Genomic DNA, 16,800 nt, shown 5'->3' with positions numbered 1-16,800 from the left:
CCAGCAAGTGAACTAATTCTGCAAGTACCCAAGGGGAGGCAGGGCAAAACACTCATGTCCATTGATGGCTATGCTTAAACTGATACATCCTGCTATAAGCAGGGTTTATTAGTCACATCCAAAGCTAAGCACTGGAGATCTTTGCAGCATTTATGTTTTGGGACTACTGACTCCTAACTCCATTAATTTAACTGTAGCCATGTAAACCAAACTATCTGGAGTGTACCGTTTAAATGTAAACTAGCCAGAGATTTTTTACATCACAGTGTGTATATTTCTACGGCAAGCAGTGGGTTACAGAGGTTGGAGTTTACAGAACTGGACCTTGCTGTTAGGGCTCTGGTCTGAGTGGGGACCAAGCGCATCTCTGCGGGGCTGGGGAGAACACCAGGTGGTGCTGCTGGCTCTTGCTAGTTACTTACCAGGCTCAAAGATGCAGTGTTTCTTCCTGAGGCTTTGCTAGCCACAATTTTTTGTACGTTTACATCACCAGGAAAATAAACGTTCTCAGCTAAAATTTTTTTCTCTAATATGCAGTTCTCTCGTATACAAAATTATTTTTTAAAGACTGCTTTGCTAGCCACAATTTTTTTGTAAGTTTACATCACCAGGAAAATAAACATCCTCAGATAATTTTTTTTTCTCTAATATGCAGTTCTCTCATATACAAAATTATTTTTTAAAGACTGCTTATTGTATGGTTACCTTTTGGAGCACCCCCGCGAGGGACAATTACAAGAATAGTTACTCTTTTTGCTGGTCTTGGCCTGTACTGAATTTTACTACTGTATTTTTGTGGTGTTCATTATGGCATGATGTGATGGCATCACTGTATACCTTAGCCCAAGGTAGAGGTGCTTGGAGGTGTTTGTGCTTTCTTCAATTGTTAATGTGTACATGTATAGTTACCCTTTTGTTACCTGTGCGCATGAAGGGGTGCATGTGTGTGTGCACATGAAAATATATATATGTACACATACATATGTGTATGTGTATATACAATATGTACCTATGAGGACAGTCCCTGTGCCACGTCTCACTAGTGTTTTGCAGATCAGCATGAGTTGTGGCTTACAGAGAGCAGATCTTCTGTATCAGCACTGTATGGTGAGTGCGACAGCGATCGCACCCAGCAGTCAGTTTCCAGAAGCCAGGCTGGACATCTTTAAATAAGGACACATTTGATATAAGACACACTCCCTCAACTTTAGGTCTAACAAAATGCTTTGTTTATCTTATATCCTTAAAAAGATAGTGAAATAAAAAGTTATTTTATTCAGAGCTAGCTTTGTGGTGAAACAAGCCTGCTGCAGAGGTACTGGAATGCTAACACTCCTGTGCACGCGTGGTCTATGTATCCCAAGGAAGCTCTGGTATGAGTCACTGTTGGTAGAGACAAGCAGTTGACAAAGAAAGTGGTCTTAAATTAGGGTGAGGTGGGGAATAAATAGAAGACCTGTGTCTTTATCATCTCTTCTGCCACCGTAAGTAGCAAATGCTGTAGTTGGAGGAATAGAGCCATAAAATCTTCCTTAACAGACTTCTTCCTTCAGGCAAAGCCCTGGTTGCAAAATAATTTTGCTAAAATTCTGCCATTGAAGCAGAAATGCAAACTCAGTTTTAAAGCATCAGTGGGGAGAAAAAGAAAAGGACAGTGGTAAAGGTAAATTTAAGGGAAGGCTGTATTCCTTGCAGATTGCATTCTACAGCAGTATATGTATGCTGAGAACAAGTCAATGCAGTACGCTTTAACCAGACAGTCCTTTACACAAGAACACTGCTTTGGTGTTTAAGTCACCAACAGGAAAACAAATTAACTCTGCTGGTCATACTGTACACATTTTTATTACGAAGCACAACCCTTATATGACCCTGAGATATTACAAGATGAAGATTTGCTGCCTTTTGCACAGTTCCATTTGCTTTGCAAGGGCAGAAGCTGTTAAAAGTTCTGCTGCCCCTGTACAGAAGGATGTAGACATTTCCTTTTAAATATTTTGAGTCCTAAGGACAGTATTTGCCTGGGATGTTTCAAGCCACAAATATGATTAACATGCGGGAAAAAAAAATATTCTCCACTGCAATTCTCTAGCCAAGATAAAGGGCAAGCAAGGCTCCAATGTCATACTGTTTAATTGTTGTGCCTATATTATTGTATAGGCATTATTGGGCAGAACTTTCTCTTTTTTATTCTGCAAATACAGTAAAAAATACAGAAATGTGACTTCATTACTTCATTTTTCAAATACAAGAAACAAAACATACCAGAATCTAAGTTAAAATAATTATCCTCTGTACTAATTCGCAGCCCAGGTTCCCACAGTTCTTAACCCCACTTGACTTCTTGAAGGAGCTGGCTTCTCAAAACCACCTGTAATGGTCCCACGTTGCCCAGCTTCCTTCTAAGGGTGCTTATCCCCAGCATACCAGCAGGACGCTCATCATGCTTATTCTGCCAGGCCTCAGAGAAGCAACAGGCAGTGCTATCAGCCACAGTGTGGGCTGCCACCCCATGCCGTCAGTGTAGGTTTTCCCAGTGGTGCCATAGACATTGTCCATGGTTTGAATCCCAGCAAAGAAGCTGGCTGTGGGGGGAGCTGCTTTAGGTGGCTGCTCCAGCACCTGCTGCCTTGGGTTGTAGATGTGTATTGCCAGGGCACAAGAGAAAATGAGGTTTAGGTGATCTCTGAAAAAAACTCCACCAACCTCTTGTTGCATTCAGGTCAGTACACCACATAAGGAGGAATCAATGGGATTAGACTAAATAAAATTTAGATGGCAGAAAGTGCCCAGAAAAGGTCATTGTGGCAGAAAGCATGCAATGGCTAGCTAGCCTGGGAGACTGTACTCTCAGGTCAAGTAAAAAGCAACACAGAAAAAAAGCGGGAGAACAAAGGTTAAGAAGCAGGATTTCCTGGCACGGGAAGAGCTGAGAAAGCATTGGAACTGAAAAGGAAAGCAGAGAGAGGTTAAGAGCTGAAGACATATAGACTAACTGAATCACGTAGGTGTCAACAAATTGTATGGCATCACTCAATCAGAAATACACATATTAAAATCTATTTTGCTTTGTGATTACAGTATTAGCTGGATGATCAACCAGAACACATAGCAGACCCCAATGCTGAAATAGGGGTGATGAACAGGAGTTAGCTCACAGTGCAAACCCTACAGTCAGCCCCAGGTACCTGGCAGTAATCCATGTATGAAATAATCTTTGAAAACTGTAATCTACAGTTCTGGACTTCTCCAAGGGATTTAGAAAGATACAAAAGCTGAAAGTCCATGAAAGATTCATATTGGCCTGGAAATATTTCTGTGGAACAGTTGGGTTCAGAAGAAGAGGGAGATGAACAGATGTGAAGTAATGATAGAAAAGAAGGAAATGATCTTATATTTGGCAAAAACTCAAGTCAATTGACCTGAAAATGCATTTGATATTGGAAACTGACCAACATCTGGGACTGTTTGGGGCAGACGGTTACTGATCTTTTTGGTACACTTATTTTTCTGTGAGAAACATGATCCTAAGCCTGTTAGACTTCTATATCTGATTCATTTTTGCTTTTGTTTTAAAACCACCAAGAGGAAAAAAAAATACACGGTTTAGCCTGCTGTCAAATTAAACAACAGGCGTATGGTGTCTTCACAAGACACTGTTCCCATGTATATTCTGTCTGCTCAGTCCTGTGATAAGATAACCAGCAGCAGCAGTAGCAGCAGAAGCGACTAAACTATTCATGTTTCTCACATCTCTCAGTAGCGACTAGACTATTCATATGTTTCTCACATCTCTATGCACCTTTTTCTGTCAATCTGTAGGGCACCATATTGAGGGAAAAACTATAGTCAGATTCCCCAGTAAGGGTGACATACAGTGGGCTTTTTTTCTGTTCAGTAGAAAAAGTGACATGAATCAGACTCTTTCTCCAGGTTTCCTTCCTCTCTTCCACAAATGCATAGACTGCAGCTCCCCAGCTCTGGTCACACAGTTTTCAAAAGGTCCCAGTGGAAAACACTTAGGCCAAATATCTTCATTTCTTAAGAAGTCCTATATGTTTGAGATATATTCCCCAATAGAAGCTCATGCAGAATCTTCCAGAAGACACCTGGAAGATATTCTTTGCAATGTATTACTGATATCCTGTCAAATCATACACAGGAGACTCTGGGGGTTGCCCTGTGAAAGAAGAGTCTTGTCCCTGCTCTGTCTCTGTAACCTGTAGACTTAAGGTGGGATTCAGTTCACCTGACTTCTTTCAGACATCTCAAAGAGAGATACCTATGCTGATTCTGGCGTCATCAAGGCTTTTCTTTCATTAAAGGAAAGGAGCCAGATATCTGGGAGAAGGTGGATGGATCTTCTTCCAAAAGCTACCCTTCTCTTTGTGTACTCTAGGGAAAGTATATGTGGTTATCTTAAACCAGATGATATGCATCTTAAACTGGATCATATGAAAGTATGTACAATTATCTTAAACTAGATCTTTAAAGAACCAGCATTAGCTGATGTGAATTCCCAGCATCCAGGTGTTTTCCACACAATTCTTTCAGGCAGACAAATGTCTTGTCTTGATTTTGCAGAGGATCTGTACAAATTCTAGCTCAATCTGAGGTGGCTTTTCATCATACTTTCTGACTCCCAGTTCCTCTCCAGTTTAAAGACTTGAATAAAAGTCATGGAAAATAGAACAAAAGCAACTATAAGCCAGAAGTGATTTGTTGTTACGCACTGTAGAGGCTTCAGTGATTAAAGGGATGCTGAAAGTCTCTTTAAAAGAGGGGAGAAGTAGCTGGCAGAAGTTGGCTAAGTAGAAAGTTACTGTTGAACGGAAACTTATTTAGAGTCAGCAGAACCTGTAAGGTTGAAGTTAAAATATATGTTCATTGATTTGTGTACTTCAAGAGGTATTTATCTATGTGTCTATACAGTACTTTTTACAACATGAAGATATTTATGTTCATTAATTCTTATTCTTTATATAGCATAGAACTAGTGTATAATTTGGGGTTATTTTACAAACTTATTTTGAATGGTATTTAAAATATGTCTTTTTTAATGTACCACATGTACTGTTTGTGATTTTTCAGTTATTTCACAGCTTTATTACCAGCTACCAAACATAGTGCATTCATCCTTTTAATTGCTTTGTCAACTTTACATTTTTTGCCTATCTTATTTTTGTTATAGAGCAGATCTCATGAGAGATTTGACAGAGTATAAATTAATTCTGATGATGTGCTGTTTTATAAAATTTTTAAAAGGTCTCCTTGCAAAGCCCTACTAAAACAAATTTGATATTGATTTTTTCACAAAGCTCTGGTCTTGTCTCACTACCTAATCTCACATACAGGTATATCAATATTGTCTAACAATAAGTCCTTGGTGTCAGTTGCAGTGTATTTCAGCATGTTTGAATTCATCCCATTCCCTTCTGTATCATATAGGGGACAGAGCACTTGGGACCAGAGGGTGACATACAATTTGTGAGTTGACTTAAATGCTCTGAACAAACCTGGTGGTTTCTTGGGGCCACCAAAGGAGGCAGGAGAACTCCTGGCAGCACAGAAGGTGGTCTTCTGACATTCCTGTGGTCACCAGCCTGTGACACCACATGCTGCTTCCCTGATCGTGAGCCCTAGGAGGCAGATGGACTCTCTGTGAGCTGCTGCAAAGCAGCAAGTAGGTGGTGTACCTCGGTGGCTCCCAAGCAACAGACTCCTTGACTACATGGACTACCTGGAAGTCCAAGAAATGGGCTGTCTTCCAGGCATAATTCCTGGAAATGAATTTGCAAGAGCTCTGGAAATGGGTTTGCAAGATTTTCCTGCAGGTGGGAAGGTGGGCAGCTGCCTCTGTTTTTTCCAAAATTTCTATCTTGTACTTTCTAACATTTTGGTTCTGCATTGAAGAAAAAAAAAAAAAATTAAATGGAAGCTGTATTCTGTTTTGTGCACAGCTTCTGTTTACAACAGTTATCTTCAATAATGCTGAGCGAGAAACAGATGCCATGTTTCAAAACATGAGCTAAAATAGCAAGACCTGAACAGAAGCCTTTATAGGACCAAAGTAGTACCCAGAGTCCTCCTGAAAACTGTGGTCCAGGATTGGTGGTTATTTGCAGCTCTGACAGTCTGTCCATCTGTGAAAGGAAGCAAGGCAAAAGCCAGCAGTCCTGGAGAAAAGTACTAGTCCATGACCTCAGGCAAAGTTTCACATCTTTAGGGAGTTCACCGAGAGGGCACATCAGTGGTCTGTCTCCTCTGCTCAGGGATGCAGAACTTGAAGTTCATTCTCTATAAATACAGTAATGTATTGATTTCATATTAGCCCAGTTTGCTTTCAGGTAGAAACAACTTGTCATAGCCCCCATTACTGGATAACTTGTCAGTCTAGGAGACTCTAAAATGTCATTTCCAGGAGCAATGAAGACCTGAAGTAGAGCAGGATAGACAATTCTGTCATGGTGTTGTGCAAAAAGATGGAGATCTTTGTGTTTTGACCTTGTAGAACTAAAAAACTTGCTTTAATTACCGATGAGACTCGGTGTTCATTGCAGGCCTCGTCTGTACTACTGATTAAACAAAGGCTGAGGAGCAGTACCTGGTCGCAAGAGTATGTGAAGTTGACTGACATCTCTCTACATTGCTTAGCACTAGCTCCTCTAAATGTGTTTTGAAGAGATCTATTTAGAGCAGTACAAAACCGAGCTAGAGATCAAATTAAAAAGTGGTGTGGATCACTGGGGTGGAGTGCTCAACACATTCCCTGGGTCTCTCCCATTTAGTAGTGGAGACAAGCCCCGAAGATGCATGTTTATTGAGAGAAACCTAGCTAGGCAAACATGGTTTCATTGAGACAGCTCAGGCTAGATATAAAACTGATTGCTGCTCTGTGGGAGGCTACGAAACCAGTGTTTGTGCTGTGGGCAGGAGGGAGCAGGATAGGTATCTCTCCTGAGTCCACTTCTGTTCAGTGGTTCCATTAGTGACCTGGATAAGGAAATAGTGAGAGTGCCTATTAAATTTGCAGGAGATATAAGGCTGGGAGGAATTACAAGTACACTGGAGACAGAACTAGGATTCAGACAGATCTTGATGAACTGGGAAATTGGTCTTGAAAGTTAGAAAAAATTTAGTACAGGTAAGTGCAAGAAAATGGGTACTATGAATAACCAACCACAAAAGTACTGGGTAGAGAGCAATCGGTTAGATTCTTCAGAAGAGGATTTTGAGGTTATTGTGCATCCCAGGATGAACATTAGCTACATTTATAATCCTGTTGTGAAAAGCCAAATGCCATACCCTGGGATGTTGAATGTAGGTTTGGAAACTGTATTCAGGAAGACTATGGACGAACATCAGAGAGTCCGAAGGATAACAGCAGATATTATTAGAGCAACTGTTAGAGAAAATGTGATTTCTGGGCAATGTTGAAAGCATCAGGGTTATTAAGCTATAAAAAGATAAGGGTACTGGTGGGGAAAGAAATGATAAAACTTCATGTAGATTAAAGACTGGTGCAAAGGTGGAGGTAATAACGTATTATCCATGTTCCTAATAGACTGGAAAAAAAGCTGTGGGCTTAAACTGCAGCAGGAAACTGAAGCTAGATTTCAAGAAAGCTTTCTAATAGTAAGATTAGCTAAGCAACGGAATAGGTCTTGCAGCCTAAGGAGTTGCAAAATCTCCATTTATTGTAAGCCTTCAAAATCAGGTTGGACAAATATCTATCCAAAACGGTGCAGATATCATTGGACCTGGTTTAAAAAGGAAGGATAGACTTGGGTGAACCCTCAAGGTCCTTCCATCCCTGTTCTTAGATGTTGATATGGTTATATTTTATACCTATATTTATAGTGAAAACACACATGCCACTGTAGGTAGTATGTATATGCACGTATATATATGCATTTTTAATTTTCAAGATGAGGCAGCCAATATACAGGTAGCCAACTTGTACATGCTCTTACTTCACAACACGTGCCACAAACCTGGGATGTTTCTTGCTTTTCACGCTTGTCCTTAAAGACTCCATATGCCTTTCTCAGTTCACTTCCAAGTTTCCTCGCAACTTGCAGAGTACGAGGAGATTGAGAACTTCAGTGCACCTATCTTACATCAGAAGTTGTGTAGTTGCAGTTGTAGGCAAGATGCAGGCTTGCTTTACTGAATAATCTTCCAGTCCACAGTAAATGCTACCTGTTAACTTACCTCCTGTGGGAATCTCCCTGATTGCTTGTAAAATTGTTACAAATGCATTTTTCTTCTAAAGCACGCTTTTGAAGTTTACTCAGGTTGTGTTAAAAACTGCAACAAAAAACCAAATTAAATAAAAAAAACAGCCAGAGGGTTCAGAGTTTATGCACAATGCCTATCTAATTGCTTTCTAAAGGAGGCAGAAATGCCAGGACATAGTGTGCTGCTTCAAAGTGTACAAAGCAATGTACAGCAATAGAGCTGAAGTTGCATCAGAGAAAAATGATGCTCTCTGCAGTGGCTGTTCCTCAGCATCTCTTGCCATTGCCTGGTTTGGGAAGTAGATTGACTGCACCCTGATAAAGGACTTTGATTTCATTTTATTCTTCACAACCCTTGCTGGCTTTTTAGAGACTTAGCCATGTCTCTGCTTCTTAGACAGTAAGATAAAGCCAGGAGAAAATTTAACCCATCATCTATAAGCTGAATTAAAAAAGCAGTTAGGAAAAAAAATCCCTTGAGCCAGCATGTTACTGCTTTTCGGCTAAAACAGCCGTATATGTTTCATACTGGCACGTGCAAAGACCAATACGTGACAAGGTGACATTCCTTTAAATACTTCTTTTTTCAATTGTTTAATCTTCTCTTTGCTGACAAAGCTCCTTTTTTTTTTTTTTCTTGTGTAATGAAAGTCTCTGGCATGTTAAGCTAATTGAAATGACAGGCAAAAGTTAAAAGTAAAATCGATTCTTTGTCACTGGAGCATCCCCAAGTGCTTAAAAGGGAATGCCAGCTGAGGAAACAGGAGGCGTATGTTAACCAGTTAGAAACCAAAATCTTTTGCTATAGCAGTTTATTTTAAGAAAATAAAGATAATTAATTTAGTGAAGTTACATTTACAAGATTCAGTTAATAAATTCATTCCATGAATAATTGAATTTATATTTGGAATAGCTACAGTTGCAAATGTGTGAATGACGCTGGTTCTCCGTGGGCAAAAAAAACAAATTGAAGACAAGGCATTTTAAAAGGCATTAGAGAAGCTAATTCTGTGATTATTCCATCTTTGGAGTTCCAGGGAGAGAGAGCTCCTCTCTTTTGAGACAATTTTGCCTGCTCTTCTAGCTGACCAGAGGAATTTTGGAGGGTTGGGCTTTTTTTCAGTTTTACCTTTAACTTTGGTCCTCAGAGCAGGAGCGCTTAATGCCAGTGCTATAGCTTCAAGACTGAGGTTTTCCTTTTCTGTTTAGCTGCTCACCTTGTCCCAAACACAAAATCTCAAACCAGATTTCTCTGATCTGTTTAGCAATTGTATACAGGGTGTATGTCTGCCTGACTGTCCTAGCCTCTGTCATTGCAGAGGGGAGCAGCGCAGTGAGGCATTTCAGGTAGGAGATCTGCAGTATTAGGAGTGGCTTCCAAAGGCAGCCATACATCCCTTTCATAAACCATGGGAGTCATGGAAAGAACAGTGTAAATATAACTGGACTGATGCTTGCTGGAATGAAAGTTTAGCAATAAAGAAGTCTGTGATAGTTAGCTGTTCCTAAATCCTGCATCCACATCCCATATTAATAGGTGGTTTAGGAGTAGGTTGTACTAGTTTAATGAGTGGAGCCTAAGTGCCAGCGACAGCCTGGCCTGTTTGACTTTCAAATTAACCCTAAGAAATGCTGCCTCATGAATATTAAAATTCAGCCTCCTGTGCCATGATCAATACATTAATTTTTACGTATGACCTCACAAAGATCCAGCCTGTCAAGCCACAGGCATTTGCCCAATATCCTTGTGTAAATGTCAAGACAGATCGTTCTCAAAACCTGCTGTAATATTTCACATAATAGAAGTGTCTGCCTGCACTGACCTCTTCATATCACCAGTGGAAACCCAGGCAAATGCTTGCTAAATGGGACAAATTGACTTGGCATTTTGACAGGAGCAATGAGATTGGCTAGAAGGTATGGCATGGTCCCTGTTTGGGCTTGTGTTGCACCTAGATAACTGTTAGCTGGAGCAAACCAGTCTTCCCAGAAAAGTTAGTCTCCGTGGAGGAAACAGGATGTATTCTTGTGGAAGCAAATGGAGGCACACATTTGTACAAAAGCCAAGGAGTTAAGTAGTTTAATTACGAGGCACATCAACTTCAGATGTCTTCAGCGCACACAACTATACCTGGGCTACTTATATGGACACTTCTATAGTTGGTGGGAAAACATAGGTAAAACGATTCATCCCACTGCAATGTATGTGTCCCAGATAGGCCAGCAGAATCCCGCCTTAGAAGTTACCTTTTCTTCGCATATTCTCTGAAGGGAGTCAAGGTGGCTGGCTTGGATACAGATGTCTACACTCCAGATTTTAAAAGGGAGGTGAGATGAATTCCCTCTTCCCCTGGCTGTAGGAGATGCCAGCTCAAGAACAGAGAAATACAGCGATCCATTCAGTAGCTGAAACTGGCTACCAGTTCATGCTGGAGAAGTGTTTAATGATATTTCCGAAACATCCCTTGTTTATTTGGAATTCACTTTGAAGGACTACATATGCCAATGCTTTCAGGTCATCCTGCCTTTTGAAATGCTAATCAGATGAAATTGGCCTTTACCACCAGCAGATATTTGTATATCAAAGAGATTCCTTGCACACCTTCTGTCAGTCTGAATCAAGTTTAGATCACACTGATGCACTATTTTTAATGCTGATTCCTAGCAAAATCATCTTTTCTACATCATTAACATTCTAATTATTTTTAGCTTAGTGTTAGTTAGCCATTACCATGCTCAGTATTGCACAGGGAAGCGAGTCTTTATTATTCGTTCTAATGGTTCATTACTGCTCTATTTTTTACGTACAAGAATCACAAAGCCCATGTCGGAAGTAAAAGTGGCGATGCTGAACATTGTAATCGTGTTCAGGGCTGATGCATTTTCCCTTCTCCTCCACCAAGGAGCCAAGATTTCTGTGGAGGGTGTGCTGAGGTGCACCAAGCCCACATCCCCTGGAGGAATCTGTATGTTCCTCAGCACCTTTCCTTGCACAGGTGACTTCAAGCAGGCTGCAGAACATCTCACCGATAAGCAAGTACTGCTCAGCAGCTGGTCAGCTTCGCTGCAGCCCACGGCCGAGGCACTTGAGTGACAGTGCAGGAACAGACTGAACTGGCATTTCTTCAGGCACTTGTCCTTCCCTGCTAATGCGGCTAAACAGCTGAGATGACCTTCTGCGGGAAATCTTTGAATGGAAGTAATTTTGTGATTAAACAAAACTAGATTCAGGGGAATTTTGAACAATCTATTACAGAATACATTTTTATTTCTTGATTCACTCTATTACCGAAGGAATAAGCTACCAAACGCAGGGACAAGGAACACCAGCACAATGGTTCCAGGTGACCAAAGACATCTTGAGTAGTAAACTCCAAATTTCACAGCAGATGCAGGACTGAATCCTCTATTGGGAAAGTGTTGTGTAAAAGAAAATTGGTTTGTCAGAACTATTGATGGTAAAAATTTGCCAAATATGTTCACTTAAATAGTTTATCCAACCCCATAAAAAACAGACAGACACATAAAAGTCCTAATCTGAATAAAAACAATTTGTAAACAAAATATAGGCCCAAATTCACTGGATATAAATTGATTGCAACAGGATATTGTGCCGGCTCTGTTTATCGCCATCTGCCATCTGTTTGGAGCCATTGATATTCATTCAAAGTACCTTGAAGTAACAGGCTTTGTAGCACTCAGCAGACTTCCTCCAAATACTGTTTGTTTTAGTCTGGAAACATTTGTCTCTCCCACCACAGGTAATCAGCGAGTTTGAAGCCTCTCCCGACTCATTTTCCTACAGAATCCCCAACCTGAGCCGGAATCGCCAGTACAGCGTCTGGGTGGTAGCAGTGACTGCTGCGGGAAGAGGCAACAGCAGCGAGATTATCACCGTGGAACCGCTAGCTAAAGGTATGGTGGCAGTGTTTTTCAAAGCAACCTAGAACTTTACAATGCTAATTACTCTTATAATTGGCCCGTGGCTTCTTTATGCTTACTGCGAGTGGGATTTGTCAGGAGTAACTTCAGTTCTCTCCAGAAGTTAGGTGACAACTCTCAGCTAATTGCCCAAGCCTTTGCTGTAGTCAGCAGAGAGAGAATGGCGCGCTCCTCTAGGGGGTAATTCATCCCACCTACCTTAGAGGGAAATAAATTGCTTTTTGGAGCAATTTTTATCTTCTTTTTTTGGGTACGCAGGGTTTGAAGATGATCCCGCTCCCCTCCTGAATGTGTCTTTTTTTTTTCTTGCAACACAAAATACATTCTTTATCATTCTCCTCCTAACTAATATCTCTTGTGTACTCCACAAGTACTGTCTTCTGTATAAAATGGTCTGATTAACATATCTAAACTCTGAACAATTGTTCTCAACTTGCATTAGCTTTGAAGTTTGCTGCTTCTATTTCAGATATGAAGAAGGGATAATGTGCCTCAAATCCTACATATTTTTCCCAGCTGTATTAGTTCTTCTATTAAAAGATACTGCCTGGGCCCATGAATTCTGCCTTACTTGCACTGTGAGACGTGATGCTTTCAACACTATAGCACCTTAGCTTGGAAATACAGACCTAACGTTTTAGGCAGCAGGGTGAGAAGAGTCCCATCAGCACTCAGTCTCTACACGGGGTGTTCAGACTGATTTTTTTTCCCCCCCACTCAAATTGGTAACATCACAGCATGTGTCAATATGATCAGTGTATTGCACAGATCCCTAGAGTTGCAAAGGTAGATGCATTTAATTGACTTTACAGTTTTACAGGCCTGCTAATTCTTCAGTCATGTGGTTAATAATGTAGTTATGTAAAATAAAGTGTCTAGGGCTTTATAATGACAGACACTTTCTAAAAAAGCTTTGCAGAACTTCAGCCAAATGCCACCAACATGAAAACACTTTCTGCATGGAAGAGCATATACCATCACCATAGGGAAGCTTGCTGTTCCTACATACCTAGGTGGTAGATAACCAGTTTGATGATGGTAGATTAACTATCAGAGCTGTTGTCATGGATGGCAGTGATGGTGTTTGGAGGGTACTATTTCAACACATGACAGCTTCCTAATACATAGAAGTTGCAGACAACATTCCTCAGGCTTGTGATGGGAACTTGTATGACTTTTTTTTGTCACTTCTCTAGGCTACATTTTTTATCGTGAGAGATGGGATATTCTTCTACATTACTGTGAGAAACATATAGTAACTACTATATTGCTACTGTAGATCACAATGGGAGATTTAACACTGTAAATGTGGGGAGGGTCTAGCAAGGTAAAAATGCTTTAGTTGGAACAAGCAGGGAAATGCTTGCTCCCCATACCATTGCTTACAGTTTTTTTCTGTCAACTGAGAAGAGTCACCTTTACTTTCTGCTTCTTTCTGGCATTTTTTATACAGTCTTTCAGAACTTTTCTCTTAGTAGCCACACAGTGTTAGAGTAGTGACCTGAAGGATGGCTGAAAGGCTATGAAAAGTCTGAAGGATCTGAAAAGTCTGGAGCTTTTCCATTGTTAAATTTCTTGTAGGATAACTGCATACTGCATTTGGAACACCAGTGAGACCAAAGTTGAGATCTTAAAAGGTAGATGAGGAGTATAAAGGATATCTGTAAAGGAAGACCATGAAAAACACCACAGGGACATAGGACAATGGTTTCAGTGTGGTCCTCCTTTTAGGCCAGCTGTTGCCTGTGAGTAATGAATGTGTGATGATGAAAAAAAAAAAAAGGAACAAAAAAATCATAAACATTGATGCTTGAATAAGAGCAAAACCAATTAGACAACAATATGGCGCAATACTAATGGATTGAGGATGTAGGCAAACCCAGGACGGTTCAGGGAGCCCTGCACATAATACACTAGAAATTTTATTTCTCCATCTCCTATGAATTTAAAAAGACAAGATGAACATGAAACAATGCAGTTTTCACATACCAAGATGCATAACCTCTAGTTAGGAGAAAATGTAGTATGCAGTTGCTGTTGGTTACAAACTGACCCATATATACCTAAACTGAACAAGCTTATCAGAAAATGGAATTAATTCTGCTCCTCCAAAGCTTATTTAATATGATCCATGATGCCAAATAAGTGAACATAAAAACAGCTTGTATGAAAAGACAAGAGGACTTTAAGGAAAAATAGTTAACTACTTCAATATAGACAAGTCATTGTGAACAAGATTTTATTTTGAAGGACAGTAGGATGCATCCAGTCAATGTCAGAGCTAGTAGTGATACTCCAGTATAAAGTTTGCACTAGATGATGCTCAGGACAAGCCTCTTTTACATGCACTTAGGACTGAAAAAGTGATGAATAATCCATTTGTGGAAAAATGATAGGTAACAATTTTATGAACTTTGGATGTAGCCTGGTTAAAAATTATTGCATCATGTACCAGATTTCCTGTATGAATGTATCATTGGGCCTTTTAGAGAGCTGGGAGAAAGTGGTGATCAGTGGCAAGGGCAGTGGACACACACATAAACAAGGATGGGTAGAGTTAATAGCCTAGAAGACCATTCTAATCCTGGTACGTCTGAAGCAAGTAACACATGACAGGGTTAGAAGCAGTTATAACCTGATTTTTGCCACAAGCCCCCAGTGCAAGAACATCCTGTGGGCCATTATTGTGAATTTGTTTGCCTCTTTTTTTTCTCCACTTATTTCACGGTAACCGTCCAAGCAATGTTACCATCATGACAGCTAATGAGAGTTAACTTTGAATTGAATTATGTCAACTTAAATATAACCCTCTTAAGAACACCTCTGAGAACAATGAGAATGTCTAGATAGGTGTTTGATGTGAAATGGATAGTCCAATTTAAATGAAAGCTTAATTCAAGTTAACATTTCTTTCTTTACTGTCTTCATTTCTCAGAACAGATTGTCTGTACGGATTCTCTGTAATGAACTGACAAAAATAAGCAAAAATCCCCAACAAACAGAAAATAATCATGGCAATGAAAGTTCAGTCTCTACATAAGCAGGCCATGCCCTGCCCCCCCGCCCCGCAAATTACACTTCATTGCTGACTTGAAAGTTGTGGGTTTAGCCTATCAAACATGTCTAAAAGACAGAAAACCTTGTATGCACCTTGTTCCTTTTATGTCCTGACCATGATTGATGGAGAACGGCATTTGCCAGAAACATGACGATAACAAATCTAGACCCACGGCAATCTGATCCTCTGGGGAGAACTCTCTGACTTTAATGTTGAGTTTCCCCTGTTCTTGTAGACTACCTGAGCATTAATGTTGAACAGATTTGCCTCCCAGTCTATGTTGCTTTGTGTGTTTAATGTTTTTAAACAACACATGGGGCTGACAGGATACTACACACCCCATGGGTCTGTTTCTTTAACGGTTCATTATACTGGAATACACAGGATATTCTTCTGTGAGAAAGTACAGGAAAAAAACTCCTGACCCAGGGTATTCACTGATGGCTCTTGTATTTGAATTAAGCTGAGCTGCAGTGAACTGTCATAGCACTTGTTCGGTTTCTCTGTACTGTTGGCCTTTAAAGTATGGTTCAGTCCTCTAGAGGAAAAAACAAAACAGAAAAGTGTGTTACAGCCTTTTGCAAAGAATTTCTGTCCATTTTTTATTCTATGACTGTAAGTGTAAGTAATAGGATTCATAATTTAAACAAACAAACAAACACCCCGAAAACCGCATTAGCATAAAAGAGCGCACTGTCCTGTGAAGCCGCCTCTTTATCTTCAATTAATGATTGCCTAATTTAAAAAAAAAATAGGAACAGACACAGTCCTAATCCAGTGCCATGCCATCTAATGCAAGGCTGGGGGGTAGTCAGTAAGCGTTTGGGTAGCTTCGATAGCACAGAGGTAAGCCCTGCAGCTGAATTGCCTGCATGCTTCATAAAGCTCCCTCGGCTCAAAAGGGAGAGGTCTGTGAGATTCCAGGTGGTTTACCTCATTAACGTCTGTTACTGTTTCAAACACATTGCTTTCATATTAATTTCCCTGGGCATGTATTTTGTTTCTAGTTTTCTTTTGTTTGTGTACCTGTTAGCAGGCTCAGAACATTATTAGAAGTTAAGCTATAAAGGAAATTGGAGTTAAGAATTTTCATGCTGTTTTACCATCTCTTTTAAAAGCACTCAGTACGTGAAAGGAATAAGATAATGCATAGAAAGCGGTTGGTACTTTCACAAAAATAGTGCAGTATGCTTTTGTACTGTGTGCTTCTGAGTTATGGTCTGTGATCTTACCACTGGTTTATGCTTCTGTGAAGTTTGTGTTACTTCTGCACATCACCATAAAATGGGGCACACGGGACATCAAAAACCAGGAGCTACAACATAAAAGTTGTGCTCTGGAGACCTGGTACCCAACCTATGACTTAAGGAAGAATTCACTGTTGAAACAACTATTAAAAGTAAAAGGCTATCACAAAAAAGTTTGGTAACAGCGGTGCTGTATCTTGCTGAAGGCTTCAGCAGGATTCCTGCATTGCACATGCTTTGTCCTAAAGTAACTGGCAGCAGCTGGAAATAGCTGGATATATCGAGAAACACTGGAGAGCTGGAAAGCCAGGGA

General features: G+C 40.2%; 1 protein-coding gene across 1 annotated transcript in view; it reads left to right on the top strand.

Annotated features, from left to right (window-relative positions):
* The window catches only part of DSCAM (DS cell adhesion molecule), a 404,908-nt gene that overhangs the window by 328,006 nt on the left and 60,102 nt on the right, over positions 1 to 16,800 (top strand). Inside the window, 1 exon segment of the mRNA XM_035896452.1 lies at positions 12,002 to 12,155. Within this exon segment, the coding sequence (XP_035752345.1) occupies positions 12,002 to 12,155 (154 nt within the window).

The sequence above is a fragment of the Egretta garzetta genome, unplaced genomic scaffold (assembly GCF_000687185.1).
Source record: "Egretta garzetta isolate BGI_Z169 unplaced genomic scaffold, ASM68718v1 scaffold45, whole genome shotgun sequence".
NCBI classification, from domain to species: Eukaryota; Metazoa; Chordata; class Aves; order Pelecaniformes; family Ardeidae; genus Egretta; species Egretta garzetta.
The sequence above is the reverse complement of the archived record's forward strand: the minus strand, read 5'-3'. Positions and strand labels throughout refer to the sequence as shown.